Below are 21,002 nucleotides of genomic sequence, written 5' to 3'. Positions count from 1 at the left end.
GCAAATTCCTGAAAGCCGATGCTCAGAACAGCACTCGGTCTGTGCTGAAGCCGGTGCTGCTTTAAAGCACTTCTCAGGCCCAGGATCAGAAGGAGCAGGGCCTGACACTGGCAAGTCCTTCCTCGGCCTTCTCACTGGGCCACTGACACACCACAGGGTGCTGCTGGGGCCTGAGAGGGGCCAGTGCGTGCACTGTGCCATAAGGTCATGCCAAGATAGAAGTTGTAATCTTAAGTGAGTGATTGCACACGCAGGTATTGATGTTCTGTGGCAGGAGCCAATTCTTGACAGACTCTCATATTCTGTTACCGTGAGAGACAGCTATGGCCAAGCTCTGATGGCCAAGTCTGTGTCACTGGCTCCACAAAGCTCCACCAGCTCCACAAAGCTTCTTCCCCCAGGCTAGCTCTTCACTTTTCACGGCCCATGCGTAAGCACAGGGTGGCTCCACTTGCTCACTGATACTGGAGAAGATGATTGTGGAATTAAGATTTGAAGGATATAAACTAAAGGCACTCATGATCGTGCAATCCCATTGTTTGCCCCCTAGATACTTCACAGTCATAATCAAGGTCCACAGCATGTGTCCCTAACAGGAGACAACAAGGAACGGTGACAGATGGGAAGGAAGGGAATAAGGGTTACATTATCCCGAGCCAACCACGGCTCGGAGTAGCCCTGCCTGTAGAGCCGCTGCTGCTGGGACTCCTGCACACTCTGCCCTTGGCCCAGCTGACCTGGTGCCTATGTCTGCAGCAGCTGCCCTAGGTCTGAGGTCAGCACGTGCCCTCTCCTGTGTGATGGCTTCTTTATCTTCAGGGAGAAAAGAAGGTTCTGAAGGTTCAGTTCCCACCAAGTCGGAGAGTTCAGGTTTTCTGGTCCCTAAACCTCACAACTTCTTCATGCTATGGCATCCTCCATGGTCACATGTTCTGATTAGTCAGGGCATCGGGGGCAACCCCCATTAGCTTTGTGGTGGTGAAAGGCTCGCAGAATCCATGCCACATGGAGTGGTGGAGGTGAGCGGTAGGCACCATCACTGCAGGTCTGCACCATCCTCCACTGAGGCCCCCCGAGTGTCCTGGGAGCTGCCCCTCGCTCCATGTATGTTTGTAGGGGGAGCTGTTGTGGACTCAGCCTTGCATGCCAGGTTAGCAGATGGACACCATGGGGCTGTCCCACCAAAGGCAGAAAGTTCAGTCAGGAGCACAACAGACCCGAGCCGCGAACACTGCCTCCCAGAGCAAAAGTAGGTGCCATCCCTCAGTGCTGTCTGCCTCCACCTCCCTCTGCCTTCTCTCTCTCTTCTTTCTGCAGACAAGAGGTTCCTGATCTCCCGCAGAAGATGGGAGCAGAAAGTGACCAAAGACCCCAGGGTCCAGCCCGGGCCATGAGAGAACACACCTGCCATGTCCCAGCACCACAAGGTCGGTGTAGGATCTAGAGGAGAAGCTGCCACTGCATCGGGGCATGAAGACAGTGGAGCAAGTGCCAGGCACTGGTTGCCATGACGACGTACCACGCCACCTGTGACTATGCCACCATACGTCAATTTTCTGAGCTGGAGAGAAAATGGGTTTTTACTAGAGTACAGATCTAGGCCTCGCACCCCTGCATGTGTGGGCTGAGCTCATCCTGAGCATGTACCATAATCCAGTTTTCTCTGCAGCTCCTGTGAGAAAGAGGAACAGCTGTCGAGCGTGTAGCAGCATTAGACTGGAAAGCACCACACAGTGGCCAAGCCCACATGTAGTTTCGTTTCAAGAATGCCAGCCTGTCCCTGAACTGCAGCACTAAGCCAATGCCAGCCCTGTCCAGATACAGGCCTGCTGAGTAATCGCAGAAGATGCTTATCTTACTGTACCAGAGATGAATCTCCATGCAGACAGCGACACACAAGAATGCTCCAGAAGGTTCATGAAAAAATGCTATCAAAGCTAACTTTAGGGGTTGGTGCTGTGGTATGGTAGGCCAAGCCTTTTTGTGCAGTGCTGGTATTTCGTATAGGTACTAGTTTATGTCTCAGCTCCCACATTTCCAATCTAGCTTCTCCCCACTAATGGCCTGGGAAAACGGTGGACAATGGCTCAAGTGCTTGGGTCCCTGCGCCTATGTGGGAGACCTGGCAGAAGCTCCTGTCTCCTGCCTTTGGCTCAGCTCCGGTTCTAACTGCTGCACCCATCTGGGGAGTGCAGCACCAGAAGATTCCTCTCTCTGTCTCTCTCGGGTCTCTCTCTCTCCCCCCGCCCCCAGCTGCCCCATCTGTTTCTCCTGCTCTCTAACTCTACCTTTTGAATAAAAATAAATTCTTTACAAAACACAAGCTTATTTGGGTGCAAAATGTTTTGAAATCCACGCATCACTGCTTTTTATTCCACAACTTCCGTGAATAACCTGACTAGCCTCCTATTTGCTGACAGTCTGTAACTGTCATCTCACAGATGACATATGCGGTCAGTTGAAAAAGTAGAAACAAATATGCTTTAGATTATCTAGTTGTAGTTTCCCAGTTGCAAGGAAACTCAGCAAACTCCATCACTGTAATGAGCATGGTGCTCCATGTCTCAGAGGAAAACAAAAGTGAGAAGCATTTAACCTCAAACAGACAGGAAACGGAATTCTCCCAACGAGGGCCCATGACTGGCTCAAAGCAGAGACTGGGAGTGAGCACCTGGGGCTGGGAACCCAGATGGTTCCCATCTGGCAGCGCCTAGGCTCAACGCCGCAGCCAGACGGTCCAGGAACTGTGGGTCTGGTGTCTGCCAGCGTGAAAATTGCCAGGCTGCTGTGTGCTTTCTGGAAGCATTCGGAACCACACGTCCAACCAGGAAAAGCTTGAGTCCATGCCAATTCATTTGGAATTTCCAGGGGGAATAGCCATTCAGCAGAAATGCAACTGATTAGAAGGGGTAAATTTCCAAGGTCAGGCCCTCAGCAGTAACTCAGGTTGTAACTTGCAGATGGCAGTAGATGCTAAGGCAGGCCTGACGCAGCCTTCAGCCTTGCTGGATAAGGAAGGAACTCAGGGGGTGAGATGAAATATTCCTCTCTGAATCTCCTCTGCTTTTCCCCAGCCTTGACTGCAGTGCTCTGTCTTAACAAGTGTCCACCTTCAACCTCCTCTGCCAAGACACCAGTGAGCTCTCCAGAGTTCTATTTCCCTGCTGCATCTTCTGTGTTCTTAGTACAGATCTTCATGTTAAGGAAATCTAGATCACTTAAAACCACAATGCCACAAACCACGACGAGCTGAGATGTACAACTTGAATTGAGAGGGCGTACCCTGGGTGCACAAGTGTCACATTCCCAGTAAGATCAGTCTAGTTACACGGGGTGGGCAGTGGAGAATGAGGTCAACTCAGTAGCTGCCACTGCTCTTGCTGACCAAGGCTTCCCTTGGGGAGCCAGGTCTCCAGGAAGCCACGTTGCCTTCACTGGCCTCGAAATCCGCTCCTGAGGATGTCCCCTGTGAGCTTGGGGAGACTTCACAAGGTCCAACAGAGCCTTTCTTGGGCTCCTTTCCTCCACCCCACTCCCACCTGGCCCATGCTTTGGGTGCGTGGATTTTACTGTCTCTCCTCCCGAGTGACTGTCACAGGATTCTCTTCCATCGTTGCATGGTATCCTCCTGCTCCTTAAAACCCCATGCTCACCCCTACGTAACCCAGCTGTTCCCTGACTCTACCTAGCAGCAGGAGGTGTCACCTTCGTGGACAGAGCCAACATTTCCAGATGCAAGTACCCTGGGAAAGGCCAGGGGGCCAGCACCCACAGACAGTACCTGGTTTGCTGTAGAAATTGCTGAACACCTTTGGGCAGGGCACCGTGACGGTCTCTCCCACGTCCGCAGGCCGCCAGCACGTGATGTTGTCCCAGACACCGCTGCAGGCTGCAGGGAGAGGGAGAGCAGGTAAAGCCAGGCACACATGCGCAGCTTGGGAGACAAGATCCCATTTGTGTAAAAGCTATGCAAACAGAAAACCAATTCCTCAGGTTCCTTTTTCTGTGAAACACACCTGCACCAACGCTAAGCCTGAGAATATAGCTTGTGTGATCATTTTAATTAGCTGTGGAGAGATAAGCAGATCTGTCAGGGGAAGTATTCAAATAATTCCAGGCATGCCATAGGTTTAAAGACTATTTGATCTTTTTTCAAAAACAAAATTATTTTATTTATTTGAAAGGCAGAAGTAACAGAGAGAAGAGACAGAATCTTCCATCCACTGGATTATTTTCCACATGGCCCTTAATAGCTGGAGGAGGTCAGGCCATAGCCAGGACACTAAAATGCCTTCTGGGTCTCCCCTTGGGTGGCAACAGCCCAAGCATTTGGATCATCCCATTGCTTTCCCAGTAGAGAGCTGGGCAGGAAGTGGAGCAGCTAGAGCTGAGCCTGTGCCCACATGGGATGTTGGCATTGTGGGGCACGGTTTTATCGGCTGTCCCACAGTGCCAGCTCCTCAAGTTTTACTTTAAATGCATAAATATTAATATACTTTTAGAGTACAGTATGCTTATTTTAAATATTAAAACAATTTTTTTGATGATGTTTGTATGGTTGATCAGGGTGGGAAGGATGAAGGGTTAGGGAAAAGTGGGTGTGGTTATTATTTCCAAATCTTCCATTTCTTTTTCCTGTATTTGGGGGAATGAAAAAGAGAAGGGGAAGAGCCATGCACAGTCTCCCAATTGCTCCAGTACTGGGGAGTGGGGAAAGGCCACCCGATATCAACGCAGGGTCCCGATGTGGCACACGCTCCAAGGGTTCTCTGCCTGTGTGGTTTTGCTATTTCTGAAATGCTGTTGATCTCGCTGATCCAAGCACGAGGAAACCCTTCCAATACCCACTGGCTGACACAGTTGACCTTAGAGTCTCCATTCGCCCCAGTTTTTGCTGTCATCATTTGGCTGGGGTAGTTGTCCAATTTTCTCTGCTCTCCTTTCTCGGCTATGGTACCAGATATCCTCTGCAGGCTCCAATGGACTGCCATCTCCTCCATGTGCATCTAGGCCAGCCATCTACTGCTCCATCTTTTCCACTGAAGACGATGAGTTTCTGCAGGCAGGCTTAAGGACCCAGGCCAGGTGACCTTGGCCCCACCGGATCCCCCACCCACCCCGGGGCTCACAGACCTGGAAACCACTGTGCAGGTGGGCCAAAGAACCCCCTTCCCCCAGGGCTCACAGACCCAGCACCCACCATGCAGGCAAGTACAATATGTCTTGACACATGCATGTATTGAGAGATGATCAAATCAGGTCAATAAGCATATCCATAACCGAAAATACTTCTCATTTTCTCTGTGGTGAGAGAATTTAACATTCTTTTGAAATATACATCCTGTTGCTATTACTTGTACAGAGGTCTCTGAACTGTGCAGTAAAATTACCAGGCCATACGGCTCTGCTCTAGTGGAAATCCTGAACACTTTGACCAATACATACCGCTTTCCATCCATACCTTTGCTATTTAAATTCCAGGAACACACTCACTTGAGGAAAAGCTAACACAGAAGCAGCAACGGCTTTCCTCTATGCCATCAACACCTGCACAACTGTTGCACAAATACATCATAGAGCGCATCCAAACTTCCGGTTTGAATGCAGGAGCATTTTACTTGCAGCAACATGGATCCGTCTCTGAAGGTTGGCCATATCCACATTTTGCAGAAGAAAGCACTTTCTAAATGTTTTTGTTTTGATAAAACCCAAAATATGTTCACTGTAAAAATCCAGTTACATAAACCCATACATTATGCCTTTACACATTTAAAGAAAACGCTGGTTTTCCTTAACCATGTTGCAAACGAGTTGCTGAATATAAAACAAGGCTGAAAAGCTCCAGGTGTGCGCCTAAAGGGCTCGTCAGGTGCACACAGCCCTGGTGAGGCTAGCAGGCAACTAAGTGTCAGCACAGGCGGGTGCCCAGCTGGCCACGTGAGTAACTCAGGCGCTAACCAGAGGATGGATGGTGAGACGCATCAGGGCTGGGCTCCCAGCGGGGCATGAAGAGAGAGAACGTGATGATGTCCAGACTTCCAGGGAAAACACCGCAGGCATAAAGGAAAAGGTCACCACACCTTATAAAACACTGACATCTGACGGCTTGTTGATGGCTGTTTGGAAGCTCGACTCTCTCCGCTAGAAAACGACCGATTTCTGCTTTAATAATAGTCATGCCTAAGGTCAAGTTATTTTAAAAAGCCTGTAGTAATGCTTGAGACAAAGTGTGTCCTAGTAATTGCACATGCCCTCATGCTCACCATTTATGCTTTAAACCTTCATGGCAAGATGTCAAGTGTGTGTCATTTCCGGTCATCTTCTGATTACAGCAGGATCCAGTTTGGCTCAAGTATCTAACGTTTAATTCGTCATCCTCATCTGCCCCTGGTTGTTAAGTAAGTCTTCCCTTTATTTGTGCCCTTACTGCAACCCACATACGAGGAATGTGCTAGAAGCTGTGAGGCTATAAACAGACTGGAGAGGTTTATGCCACCGACATGGCAGTGGTTGATAGAGGAACGAGCAGCAGAAGGGTGGCCCCACACTGTCCTGGGCAGGGAGTGGGTGCGGGGCTGGCAGGCTGGGAGTGCGGTGCTTATTAACACCATCAGTCTCTAACAGGTGCACTGTTTGCAGTGGGTTTCTCTCTGGCTTCTAAAACCTCACAAACAATGACATGCAGAAGTAGGAAGGGCAGCACTGAGAAGGGTACAGACAGCTTCCAAACTACAAAGACTGTATGTTCCCTAACTGGGGGCACAGCAGCATCTTGCCAAGAAGATCCTGTCCAAGTTTGAATTTTGAACAACAAGACCTTGGCCCTCTGTCCCCTCCCAGGTTTCTAGGACTCTGGAAGCCACATCCAAGCAACTCGGAAGAGCAGGACCTCCAGGAGGCCCAGGCTCAGCAGCCCGAGTGCAGAACCAGCAGGAATAGGATCCCTGAGCTCTGGGGAACAAGCAGAATGTTAGCTTATCTTATGAACTGCGTTGCCTCAGGAGTGTTTTGTGGTGGCTGCTCTGGTGCGTTAATGCTGATGGATAGAAAACTAAGCCATGGAGAGTGAGAAAATGGCTATTCCAGGCAAAGCAGCAATGAAGCGCTGCTTGTTAAAGGATTCCACTGTGACCGCCAAGACGTAAACCAGAATGTATGGTAGGAGGCTGGTCCCTGGGTATGTGGGTGATGAGGACAGCCTAGGAACAGGCATCTTCATATGCAGTAGGAAATTAATGGACAGTGATGTGAAGTAGGAGAAAACCTAGCAGCATTAGCATGTTGATCAGAAATACGAAAACCAATGCTGGAGAAAGCAGCTTGTACCCCCGGGGTGAGAATCGGGGTGAGGAGGGCGGCCAGACACCTTGATCTCTGTTGAACGCCTTGTTGCACCATTTGCTCTCTACAGCTTTGCTCTGTCTGAAGATGAAAAATCAAACTGTATTAAAACATTGCTAAAACATTATTTCATATTTTTTAAAAAAATATTGGACAGGTTGGACCTGGTGCGTTAGCCTAGTGGCTAAAGTCTTTGTCTTTCATGTGCCTGGAACTCATATGGGCACCGGTTCGTGTCCATTCTGGATGCTCCACTTCCTATCCAGCTCCCTGCTTGTGGCCTGGGAAAGCAGCAGAGGACGACACAAAACAAAGCCTTGGGACCCTGTACCCGTGTGGGAGACCTGGAAGAAATTTCTGATTCTTGGCTCCTGCCTTCGGATTGGCTCAGCTCCAGCTGTTATGGCCTTTTGGGGATTGAATAGGCAGATGGAAGATCTTTCTTTTGTGTTTTCTTCTTTCTATAAACCTGACTTTCCAATAAAAATAAATAAATCCTACAAAATAAAAATTGGACAAGTAAAAGAAAATACTGTGTGAACAATCAGGTGCTGCTACGGTTTGCGGCGAGAAAGGAGACAGGAGGTCGGTGGTACTTCACACCCAGGAGCAGACGCCACCAGGGGCCAAGACACTAGCTACAGAACAGCCTCCCAGTGAAGAACAGCACCTCAGCGATGAAGGCACGTGCGGGAGATAGAACTGTCTGGAAAGCACTGGATGGTCTGGGGTTTGTGAAATAAACAGCTACTTGTGCAGCTCTGAAAGCACCAGCAAATGAAGAGGAAGAAAGAAAGAGGAGGAACTGGGTAAGCGCGCCACGAGGGAACCTGGGGAAGGAACGGGGCCTTAGGGCTAGCTCCGCCCCACGGCCATATGCTAAGAGGCAGGACGAGTTTGGGAGGGATCGGAACCTTGGAACCTTGGACCAGAAGCCGCTGGGCCGCCCCCCAGGACTCTGCATGGTACTGGGGGGCGGCCCAGCCAGGCCGGACCCAAGAACGAGGCCTCAGCATGCCAAGACCACCGCCGCAAGGCAGTGAGGGTGTCCCTGGCTATGGGCGGCCAGTGCACCAAATGGTGCCAGGCTCTGCCTGCTGGCCGCCGGCAGCAAGCTTCAGAGTTTTTATTATCAGAAATAGCTGCTTAGGGCCACCCTTAAATAAGGCCAGCCTGTGTGTAGGTGAGAGATAATTTTCTGTGTATTCCCAGTAATAGTAACCATAAACACTAGGGCAAGAGTGGGACAGAGACCTGAAGGTTTGAATGAGAGCACCCATAAGAACTATTAGAGCCAGACTGATCCACCAAACAAACCAGGACCCAGAAGCTCGAGAGGCCTAGTAGGGAGATAGTGGGCACCTCCTTCGTAGTTTCTTTTAGGATCCCCGCAATCGAGCTTTCGGTGTCTGGAATATAAACATCAAATGACAGAGGACAGAACAAGTCAATCGACCACCTCAGCTGTGTGTTGACAATGAAAAAATCGGGCAACTGGAGACTATGATGGACAATGTCAATCAGTGGATTCTCCAACGACCGCATCGTGCCTGGAGTGGTGAGACTGGCAACAATACAGTTCTGTAGAACTATCAAAACCACTTTGCCGGCTCTGCCTTTGGACCGGAGATGGTCTCCCCAAGAAACTGATAGACATTTTTGGACGGTGGGATGTAGGACTTCTTGCCTGGTGGATGTGCGCAGTGGGGGAATCCCAGCTGAATTTGATCCGTGGTGGTGCAACAAGGTTGAGGAATACATTATGGTGGTGGTGGGGGAGAATCTCAGGGCCTATAGAACCATGACACATAATGCAATGTAATTAAAAAAAAAAAAAACCAAAAATGTAATATGGCAACAGGGTGGGGCGGTCCACCGAGGGGGGAGGGTACAGGGAGGGGTTGGGCAAAACATAAAAAAATGAATAAATGAAAAAAATAAAATAAAAAATAATTAAAAAAAGGAGGAGGAGGAAGACAAGAAGAGGGAGAGGGAGAGATGGGGGAGAGGGAGAAGGAGAGATGGGGGAGAGGGAGAGGGAGAGATGGGGGAGAGGGAGAGAGAGAGATGGGGGAGAGGGAGAGATGGGGGAGAGGGAGAGGGAGAGATGAGGGAGAGGGAGAGACGGGGAAGACAGAGGGAGAGACGGGGGAGAGGGAGAGGGAGAGACGGGGGAGAGGGAGAGATGGGGGAGAGGGAGAGGGAGAGACGGGGAGAGGGAGAGACGGGGTAGAGGGAGAGACGGGGGCGAGGGAGAGACGGGGGAGAGGGAGAGACGGGGGAGAGGGAGAGATGGGGGAGAGGGAGAGGGAGAGATGGGGGAGAGGGAGAGATGGGGGAGAGGGAGAGGGAAAGATGGGGGAGAGCGAGAGGGAGAGACGGGGGAGAGGGAGAGACGGGGGAGAGGGAGAGAGCGAGAGGGAGAGACGGGGGAGAGGGAGAGACGGGGGAGAGGGAGAGACGGGGGAGAGGGAGAGGGAGAGACGGGGGAGAGGGAGAGACGGGGGAGAGGGAGAGACGGGGGAGAGGGAGAGACGGGGGAGAGGGAGAGGGAGAGACGGGGGAGAGGGAGAGGGAGAGACGGGGGAGAGCGAGAGGGAGAGATGGGGGAGAGGGAGAGATGGGGGAGAGGGAGAGGGAGAGACGGGGGAGAGGGAGAGACGGGGGAGAGGGAGAGGGAGAGACGGGGGAGAGGGAGAGACGGGGGAGAGGGAGAGACGGGGGAGAGGGAGAGACGGGGGAGAGGGAGAGGGAGAGACAGGGGAGAGGGAGAGGGAGAGACAGGGGAGAGGGAGAGGGAGAGATGGGGGAGAGGGAGAGGGAGAGATGGGGGAGAGGGAGAGGGAGAAATGGGGGAGAGGCGGAGAGGGAGAGATGTGGGAGAGGGAGAGGGAGAAATAAGGGAGAGGGAGAGATGGGGAAGACGGTGGGGGGAGAGATGGGGGAGAGGGAGAGGGAGAGATGGGAAGATGGGGGGAGAGATGAGGGAGAGGGAGAGATGGGGAAGATGGGGGAGAGATGGGGGAGAGGGAGAGATGGGGAAGACGGGGGAGAGATGGGGGAGAGGGAGAGATGGGGGAGAGGGAGAGGGAGAGATGGGGAAGACAGAGAGAGGGAGACGGGGAAGAGAAGCAAGAAAATGAGGAGAAGAAGCAAGTGTTACCAGTTAGAGATTCTGCAGAAGTTACTTGGTGAAATTCAGCAGCCAGTCCTAATTTTCACAAATCCCAAATAATGTAAAATCATGAAACATTCCTAACAGAAGAGGATATGCACTAAACGCCGCAGGTAGTACTAGACACATTTGCACACAGTGTACGGCTCCAACCAGGCCTATTCAGGGCACAGGTGACTAGTGGTTTCGTTCAGATGGGATTTACAGGGACAGGTATTTGGCACAGAAGCTAAGACACTCCCTGGGACATGCACACCCTTGTTAGTGAGCCCACACTCCCGTCCCCACCAACTCCCAATCCAGCTTCCTGTTCATGTGCAGCCCTGGAAGCAGCAGATGACGACTGAAGGGCTCGGCTTCCTCCTCTCCCCAGGACAGAGAACTGAACTGAGTTCCTAACTTCCACTTTGAGTCTGGCTTATTGATACTGCCGGAAGTTGGAGAGTGAACCAGCAGATGGGGGGGCGTGTGCTTCGTTCTCCCATGTGTTCTCAATCATGTATATATGTGCATGTGTGTGTGTGTGTATCTGCCACACAAACAAACAGGAAGATAGAGGACATATTCACTAGTACTTACCCCGATATAAGTCAAGGACCATCTCTACTTTCCAGCTTCGGGAAAAGCCTCTACTGACCATTTAAATGAGATGAAATTGAATGCAATGATAACTTTGGTCTCTGAGTTGCAGTAGTCACACTTGAGGGCTCCACAGCCACACAGACCTAAGAGATGCCACACTGGACATTTCCCCCAGATGGACATCTCAGTGGACAGCACATTCCTAGGGCCAGTCACAAAACAAGCAGGAAATAAACTTCACAAACCAATCTCGCTAATCAGGGCACTAAAAGTGCTGACAGAAAGCAGTAAGCCCACACTGATGCTAGAGGGAAACTTGCTCAGTCAGGGCAACCAATCGTCAAGGTCATGATTATCCCAGCTAAAAATGTCCTGAAAGCATTACCTAAAATGTCCATGAACAAATATGAAAGTGAAAGATTTTTGTTAAAAAATGTATTTTCACTTATCACCCAACTCTTTCCCGTTAGTCAACAGGAAGAGCAAGTTCCTTCTCCCCATTTAAAGCAGCAGTATGTGGTTTGGGCTGGGCCTGAGCAAAGCACAGAACCACAAAATACACTTTAAACATCTTGTTGTAATTTACAACATAAGAAAGTGCGATGATTAAGCTTAGAATGATTAAGTTTAGTAAGGGCTTTCCTTGACACAGTGGGAGGGTCTGGCTGTAGGGTGTATAAGGTCTGAGAAATTGTGTGGTCTGACCCCACCAAAGCAACATAGGCAGGACTTGAAATTCACTAAGTCTGCTGCAGAACACTATTTAAGTTGATAATTTTATATGGTCCCTGAATGGACTGATGTAATAAATACCCAAGTGGTCACAGGCCAGACAAGAAGGGGGTCCACCTGCTGTGGCTGGTCATGACTGTTGGGCTTCCGAATCTTTCCTGTGTGAAGCATCCTCTGACATGTCTGAGTATTTAAAGAGCGAGTGAATTTTAGTCTCTTACAAAGTCTTCCCAAACTGTTACAACTTTCTGTTTCACCTCTAGTTGTACAGTGCTTAGCAGTTTGTTTTTTCTAACTTCCCAAAGCGTAGGAGTGGGTTTTTTCCCCATAGGATCCCTGTGGACACACTCTGTAATCCAGTGGGTAGCAGCCCTGACAGAGGTGTCCACATGTTTATAAAGCAGGCCGGCTCCCAGGGCTACTGTTAGTAGGTCCTCCCCTCCTCTCCAAACAGCTTTCCCCAGCACAACCCAGGCTCCTGTCCTAATTCTGAGCTGGATTGTCCCGGGACCAGCACTGATCATGAGAACTAATGAAGAGTGCATGCAGGCTTCTGGTCACAACCTTGGGCTGGCAGGCTCTGCCCTCTTTCTAGAAGATTCATGCCTTGGAAAGATTGGCCCTGTGGGTGGATGGGAGTCCAGTGCAGCCATGGAAAAGAGCCACATGCAAGGGCAGGGAGATTCCCATACCCTCTAGCCTTGGGTTGGCACCAACACCAGCTCAACATGGCTAATGAACGACCCAGCAGGTACAGGCAACACATCCAGTAAGACTGGCCACACAGCTATGGGAAATAAATGGTTGGTTTTGATTGATTCCAGTTAGGTCACTGTATAGCCACACTTTGCTAAACAGAAGCAAGCCCTACAACACTCCTTCCTGAGAAACCCAACCACAGGAGTCAGAGGCGGTGGGCATCCAAGAGAGACTTGCTGATACTTTGTGTGACAGCGTGGTTAGTGAGGTACACAGGACAAGCAGAGTGGGCAGGGCCTGGTCAGTCCCTGTCGGGTAGGCCACTGCAGGAAACGTGCTTCTGGAGGTCTCGCCACATTGCAGTGTAGACTGATCGGCACTGGTGGTTAATTTCTTGTCTGCAAGGCAGTTTAATCTCCTTGTAAATTATGTGCTGGACTTAGTGCTTCAGAAATACTGACCGGACTGTAATGCAGCCTTCAACCTCTCTGAATTCCTGTGGCACCTTCCATGGGATGCAACATAAGCAAATGGTGAAGGAATTTATGAACGGTATGGTCTTATTTATGAGCCAAGGAGTCAATGGATGGAGGACATGTCTGTCCCATTAATGAAATTCCAAGGGGCAAGGCTATAATTTCATTGTGTGAAACTTCTAGCTGAAGGAGAAAGTGCTACTAGGTGGGGAGGAATCAGCCACAGTTAAAAGGAAACATTACAGTTCAAATCCAGTCCTGTTTCTTTCATTGCAAGTATGTGCCATGCATAGAGTCCAGTATCTTATTTCCCAGCTGAGTTCAACAGTTTCTTGGGGAGACCAACTCTGGTCTGAAGGCATAGCTGGCAGAATATCGTTCCGACCCATTAAAAGCCATAACATAACATCAACAACAGTTTCCAACATTATGGGATTAACTGACATTGTATTGAGTGACTGATATGTTAGAAAATGCGGGTTCTTAACCATATCCTGTGACTACTTCATTAACATTTCAATTACAGTTTGTATACAACTGGCTTCTATCTATCTTAAATTGGCTATAGGATACTATTCAGCTGTCTCATGTCTATTTTCATTTTAATATTCAGCAGTTTATTGTGTTGAAGCATAATTTTTACTGAACTTGGCAGATTTTAGGATAGTCTAAACTGGCTTATACCTTTTGCAAGGCATGTGACGCCTGTTGAGGCATAGAACACTGTTGGGAGGGGTGTGCAGAGAAATCCTCCATACCCTAGTTAGGAGTAGTTTATTTTTGTGTCCTACCTAGTAAGGTATGAGTGAGTCCCCACTGATCGTTTCCTGTTTAGTTCTAAGCTTTCCTTGTTGTACTCTGTCTACTCTAATTTTTTGTTGTTTGTTGGTTTTGTTTTGTTTTGGGGGAGCTCCAGGGCGACCCTGATGGTCATTGTAAGAGAGGGTGGGGATCCAGTATTGGAACTAAGTAAGGACCAGAGAAAGCTCCTCTCCCTGGTCTCGGAAGGAGTTTATTGTTCTTCTGTTTCTGTAGACCGCTCAGGGCTCCTGACTGTTGTTCCGGTGACATTGGGCTCTGCGAGGAGGGATTTGGACTTCTTCTATCCCATGTGGGAGATTCATGTGGGAGTGGATGACCTCAGAGTCCTTAGCCTCCAAAGGCACTCGCTTGCAATGAAAGAAACAAGACTGTATTTGAACTGTAATAATGCAATAAGGTGCAGCAATCCACCATGGGGGGAGGGCAGAGGGGATGGGGGAACATCAGAGCCTATGAAACGTTGTTATAAAATGAAATGCAATAAAAATATATATATTAAAAAAAGATGTATAGAACCTGGTTGTATATAAACTAAAATTGAAATGTCAATGAAGTAGTCACAGGATGTGGTTAAGAACTTGCATTTTTTTTAACATATTGGTTACTCAATACTATGTCAATTAATTCCATAATGTTATAAATTGTTGGTATGTTGGGGCTTTTAATTGATCGGGATGATACTCTGCCGGCTCTACCTTCAGACCAGAGAAGGTCTCCCCAACAAGCCGATGAACTTATCTGGACAATAAGATGCTGGACTCTATGCTTGGTATAGGCTTGCAATGAAAGAATCTCAACTGAACTTGAACTGTGGTTATGCAACAAGGTGGAAGAATCCACCATGGGGGGAGGGTGGGGGGAGGGTTGGAGGGAATCCCAGTACCTATAAAACTGTGTCACATAATGCAATGTAATTAATAAAAAAAGGAAACATTAATCCCTTAGTACCGAAAGAACACATTTTCTTTCCAAAAATATCCCTAGGCAGGTTATAATTCTCACAAGCAGGGATAAAGACATTATATTTGGCTGCGACTTTGGATTTATTTTCCCGTTATTTCTATGATGTAAATATCAATTAATTTTCAAGAGAATCACAACTTGGATTTCTCTCTATATTATAACTTACTTGAGAAAGAGCTGTCACAAATATTTTGTCTTGTTTTCACAGTAGCTCCTGGGAGTTCATTAAACAATGAAGCATAAAGTTGCTTTTTTTTTTTTATAAGTTAAATAACATTGGCAAACATCCAGGTAGATTAGCTAAGATCTAAATAAATAAAATCAGGGTTGAAAAGCAAGATTTGACAATTGACACCACAGAAATACAAAGACCTAGTACGACTTGTTATAAGGACTCTTATGAGTAGCTAGATGCAAACAAATTGGAAATCATAGGGGAAAAAAAAGAAAATTTTTGGACAAATGTAACCTATGGAAATCAAACATGAAGAGAGAAAACCTGAATAGACCATTAGCATGTAATGAGATTGAATAAGTAATGCAAGTCTAATAATAGCAACAGAAACCCAGGCCTGGATGGTTTCACTGCTAATTTTTACCAAACATTTCAAGAACATCTAACACTATTTTTTTCTCAAAATATTTCAAACAATTGAAAGTGCAAGAACCCTTCCGAATTCATTCTGCATGGACAGTATTACGCAGACACCAAAATCAGATAAGAAACACAACAACCACCAAAAGATTATACTCCAGTATTTATAAGACTATAAACCTGTACATTCTTTTAAAAAAATATACTAGAAAAGAGTTTAAAAGCATATCCAAAAGTTCCTATACCATGATCAAGCAGAATTTATAAGCAGAATACAAGCAGGCATACAAGAATGGTCCTAATATGCAAACCAATAAACACATAAACCAATAAACACATCACATCAACGAATGAATCGCAAAAACCATATGAATATCTTAACAGATTCAGAAAAACATTTTTTAATAAAACTCAGCATCTCTCCATGATAAAAGACTCAATAAATTAGGTACAAAAGGGATGTACTGCAGCACAAGAAAGGCTGTATCTGGCAGTTCTGCAGCCAACATCATGAACAATGGAGGACAGCTGAAAAGTGCTTCTATGATCAGGAACAAAGCAACAATATCCTCGTTCACCACTCTTTGTAACACAGTGTGAGATATCTTCGGCAATGCAGTAAGACAAGAAAAAGAAATAAAACGGGTCTTACAAGGAAATAAAAAACTGGAATTCTCCTGTTTTTAAATGACATACACATACAGGAAATCCTAAAAATCCCACAAAGAAACTGTTGAAACTGATAAATGAATTTAGTAAGGTTGCAAAATATACAAACAACATTAAAAAATACTCAGTAGAATTTTATGCACCAATAACAAAGTTATTGATAAGTCAAGAAAGTCTACTCATAACAGCTACAAAGAAAACCAAAAAGAAAATCCAAGAATAAACTTGACAAAGGAAGAAGAAAACGCAATGGAATCTGTGAAACATTGATGAAACAGACTGAAACAACACACCCAGAGAAACGGAAGCTCATACCCAGCTTACAGATTAGAGGAACTAATATTGTGGAAATGTACATATTACCCAAAGTGATTTATGATTCAATGCAATTCCCATGAAATCATCAACAGTACTCTCCACAGAAATAGGAAATACTCATAAAAGTTTTATGGAGACATAAAAGACTTTGAACATCCAGATCTATCATACGCAAAAAGAACATTGCTGGCAGCGTTACAACATCTGACTTCAAAACATGCCAAAAAGTTATAGTAATCAAAATAGCCTGGTACTGGCATAAAAACAGACACATAAACAAGTAGAACAGAATCCAGGTCCCAGAAACAAATCCATTTATGTAGACTCAACTGGTTTTTGACAAGAGCAACAATACACATATTGGAGAACGGGAAAAACAATCCCTCAAATAATAGGTGCTGTGATAACTGAATATTCAAACACGAAAAAAGGAAACTAGCTCCCTCTCACCATATACAAAGGCCAATTCAAAATGGATCAGACTTAAAGGCAAGGCACGAACTGATGAAATTACTGCAGAAAACATAATGGAAACACTTCCGGACATTGGTCTGGGGAAATAATTCTTTTTTTTTTTTTCTTTTTTTTTTTATTTATATATATATATTTTTTAAAGATTTATTCATTTTATTACAGCCAGATATACACAGAGGAGGAGAGACAGAGAGGAAGATCTTCCGTCCGATGATTCACTCCCCAAGTGAGCCGCAACGGGCCGATGCGCGCCGATCCGATGCCGGGAACCTGGAACCTCTTCCGGGTCTCCCACACGGGTGCAGGATCCCAATGCATTGGGCCGTCCTCGACTGCTTTCCCAGGCCACAAGCAGGGAGCTGGATGGGAAGTGGAGCTGCTGGGATTAGAACCGGCGCCCATATGGGATCCCGGGGCTTTCAAGGTGAGGACTTTAGCCGCTAGGCCACGCCGCCGGGCCCATGGGGAAATAATTCTTAAAAATGATCCCAAAAGTACAACCAACAAAAGCAAAAATGTACAAATGGGATTATGTCAAACTTAAAAAGCTTTGGAACCACAAAGGAAACCACAAAGAGAGTGAAGAGGAGAAAATATTTGTGAGCTATTCATCTCAAGCAAGACTAAAGTTCACAATATATAAGGAACTCAACCAACTGAATAGGAGGGAAAAGAAATCCAATTTAAAAACGGACAAATGATACGAACAGACGTTTCTCCAAAGAAGACGTAGAACTGGCTAACAAGGATAGGAAAATAATATTCAACCCCACTAATCATTTAGAAAACTCAAAGCAAAACCACAGTGACTCTCACCCTAGTTAAAACGGCTATTATCAAAAAAGCAAACAGCAACAAACCCTGGCAAGGACACAAAGAAAAGGAAACGCTCACGCACAGTTGGTGGAAATGCAAACTGCAATCATGATGGAAAATAGTCCTGAGGTTCCCCACAACTCCAGAAACCCGATCCAGCTCCCCCACGTTGGGGTATAGGACCAAAGGAATGACATTTGTCACAGAAGCTCTTACACTTGTATTACAACCACTATTCCCAAGAGCCATGATAAGAAATAAATGCAGGCATCAATCAATAGGCGAATGGATCAAGAAATTGCGGCATATACACTCAACGGAATATCACTCAACCATTAAGAATAAAACCTTGTCATTTAGCAGAAATATGAGTGGAACTGGAAGACATTCTAAAGTGAAATAGACCAAGTGCGTAGAGACATGCTTTCATTTAGATGTGGAAGTTAGTGTGTCAGAGAGAGGCAGAGCGTGTAATAATGGGTGCCAGGGCCTGGGGTCAGGATGGATGAGAGGAGGTTGGGGGGAAATGGCTAATGAATCTTGGGGTGCGGTGAGAAGGGACTTCTCATGTTTTACAGCACAGAAGGGTAACTGTGGATGACAACAGCCAGCTGTATATTTCAAAATTGGTAGTAGAAAGGGTTCTGAGTGTTTGCAAAACGAAGAAATAATAAACATCAGATGTAATGAATCTGTCAGGTACCTGGTCTGAGCTCTAATCAAGTAACTGAAATGTTACCCTGTGGCCTGTGTTGTGGCGCAGCAGGTGATGGTGCTACCTGCAGTACCAGCATTCCAAACGGGTGCTGGTTTGAGTTCTGGCCCTGGTAATTTGGCCATCTTCTTTCTACCTCTCCTTCTTTCTCTGTAATTCTCAATTTCAAATAAATCAATCATTAAAATGTCACCTGGGACCTGATACGTATGCACAATTACCAAGTGTCAGTTAAAAACAAAAATAATAATAATCAACCACTGAAATAACACATTCAAGTGTGTTTCCCAACACATCAGGCAACGGTGAGCAATGAAGTTTGCAACCAGCACTGTGATTGGCTCAGGAGGTAGGGAAACGAGAGTGGCTAGGGACAGGACGAACATCATCATCTCCATTTCTTTCTCCAGGTGAAGAGTGGGCAGCCTGCTGCAGGGCAGATACGTGCTAAAGGGAAGGTGAGAAACCAAGCTCTCAGGCAAAGAGGGGCCGTGTGTGCCGCCACCAACATCTAAGAGCAAATACGCCAATCATGTCCTCCAGTCAAAAGGTGAACTTCAGTTTAAAGTCGCAGAAGTGAGATAGAGCAGGCACCGCCAGCAAGCTCAAGGCGCCCAGTGCCAGGCTTGGCGACTCAACAACTCGCTCATGCAACATGGAACAGCTGCTGTGGACCTTGTAGAAACTACTGTTCTACCAGATACCTGCAGTGGAGGCAAGCTTCGCTCCCCTACTGCCTCTGTTCCTGTGATAACTGCCAGGATTCTTCCAGAACATAAGCACTTGAAAAATTCTGCAAGAGGAATATCAATTCCTTGGGTGTAATGGAATATGCCACCAGGCATCATTTTCCCTGTTTCAAGGAGCCACAAGTGTATGAAACCCAGCAGTGAGTCAAGGACATTACAGTGACTAAGTCAGATGGGAAAATGCTATATGCACATCACATCCTGGACTTCTCTTTTGCTGAGAAAAAGGTTCCAGAGCTCAGGGCGCAGGTTCATTTATTTGAGAGGGAAGGAGGGAGGGAAGGAGGGAGAGGAAGAGAGAGAGAGAGAGAGAGAGAGAGAGAGAGAGAGAGAGAGAGAGAGAGAGAGAATGAAAATGAATGAGCAAGCCTTCTACTGGTTGACTCCCCAAATGGCTGTAACAGTTCTAAGTGGGCCAGTCTTAAGCCGGGGGCCAGGAATTCTGCAGATTCTCCCACATGGGTGACAGGGACCATCACTCGTCGCCTCCCAGTGTGTGGATGAGCAGGAAACCGGAATCAGGAGCAGCATCAGGTCTCAAAGCATTATTAGCACTCTGACACAGAATATGAGCGTTCTAACCATCACTTTAACTACTGCAAACACCCATCTCCAGTGGGATGTCTGAACGTGAATAAGCTGACGGATGGAGAAAGAAAGAGGAGAAACAGCAGAGACCTCAGTTCTGGAACAGCTCAGCTCAGGGCCCTCTCCCCTGACCATAATGGAGACACATCATTCAGTCCAAGTGATCATTTTTCCTAACCCAAGAGAAAATCAGCACTTCATACTCCATGGCTATTCCTGGCCTAGATCATTAGGATCAGAACACCACAGTTCTCAAGGGTCAGTGGACAGGACATGGGGTCTCGCTGCTGTACACAGTTCCCCAGTGAGACCAAGAGCTTCACCGTGTGGAGACCAGGTAAAAGATCCAAGGGCTCACTCTACGCATTCCCTACACTTCCATAGACACTAACCCCCTAGGAAAATCAGGCCACAAGTCTCTGCATGTCAGACGTGGTCACCCAGGGCTGTGGGTACAGAGCAGGGGCAGGGGGCACCCTCTCCTGTAGGCATCCCCAGGCCCCTGTAGGGCCTTAGCAGGGCCCTTCCTGCTCCTTCCCCATCCCAGCCTCTCATCCAGGTGATGGTCACTCAGTAGCTCCCGCTGCACAGAGCCCATCTGGAACTGCTGTTGATGCTTCCTAGGGCTCTGATTTGATTAGCCTGGGCAGTGGTTTTGTTTCTAAAGATTCTGGGTGTCTGCAAAATGATCCAGGCTGAGACCCCAATATGGAGTGTGCTACCGTGCAAACTTCTCAAGCTGGCCCCAGACCCTGAGCTGGAAACAAGCACCCGCCATCACCCCAGATTGAAAGCACAGCAAGCTGACGGGGCCACACCCACTGGTGGGCTTGTTGGCTCTGACTACGAGCACATAGCGTCATCTCAGACTCACTCTATCTCTCTGTAGAATGGCGATAATCCCCCATCGGCATATCACCTCATAGATAACTACCCGCACAGCACGGCTTGGCACGAAATTTGGTATGTTACCTGATGTTCCCATCGTGGTGACCAGTGGCCTGGTGCTTGGACTTTGCTCCTTCTTGTAGCTCCCTGCCCAGTGAAACTGGAGACACAGAAGTCAAAACAGCTGATGCTGTCACGTGTGATTGTTGTAAGATCACACAACACATGTTACTGAAAAAGACAGCAGCTGACACCGAGGTCACCTGTTTACAGGCACTGCTCTCAGAGCTATAGACCCAAGAACTCAGAGAACACCTGAAAACCCCAAAGGCAGGTGTGAGTATTGGTCCCATTTCACACATGAGGAGACTGAGGTACAGAATGCTTAATGAACATCCCA

General features: G+C 47.4%; 1 protein-coding gene across 2 annotated transcripts in view; it reads right to left on the bottom strand.

Annotated features, from left to right (window-relative positions):
• Window positions 1-21,002, bottom strand: part of VIPR2 (vasoactive intestinal peptide receptor 2) — a 100,326-nt gene that overhangs the window by 59,856 nt on the left and 19,468 nt on the right. For both annotated transcript variants that reach the window (XM_058660745.1, XM_058660744.1), the window contains exon 3: window positions 3,782-3,889. In XM_058660745.1, the coding sequence (XP_058516728.1) occupies window positions 3,782-3,889 (108 nt within the window). The remainder of the gene's footprint in view (window positions 1-3,781; window positions 3,890-21,002) is intronic.

Source organism: Ochotona princeps, chromosome 2 (genome assembly GCF_030435755.1).
Source record: "Ochotona princeps isolate mOchPri1 chromosome 2, mOchPri1.hap1, whole genome shotgun sequence".
Taxonomy (NCBI): Eukaryota; Metazoa; Chordata; class Mammalia; order Lagomorpha; family Ochotonidae; genus Ochotona; species Ochotona princeps.
Note: the sequence above shows the minus strand (reverse complement) of the source record. Positions and strands in the feature narration are given on the sequence as shown.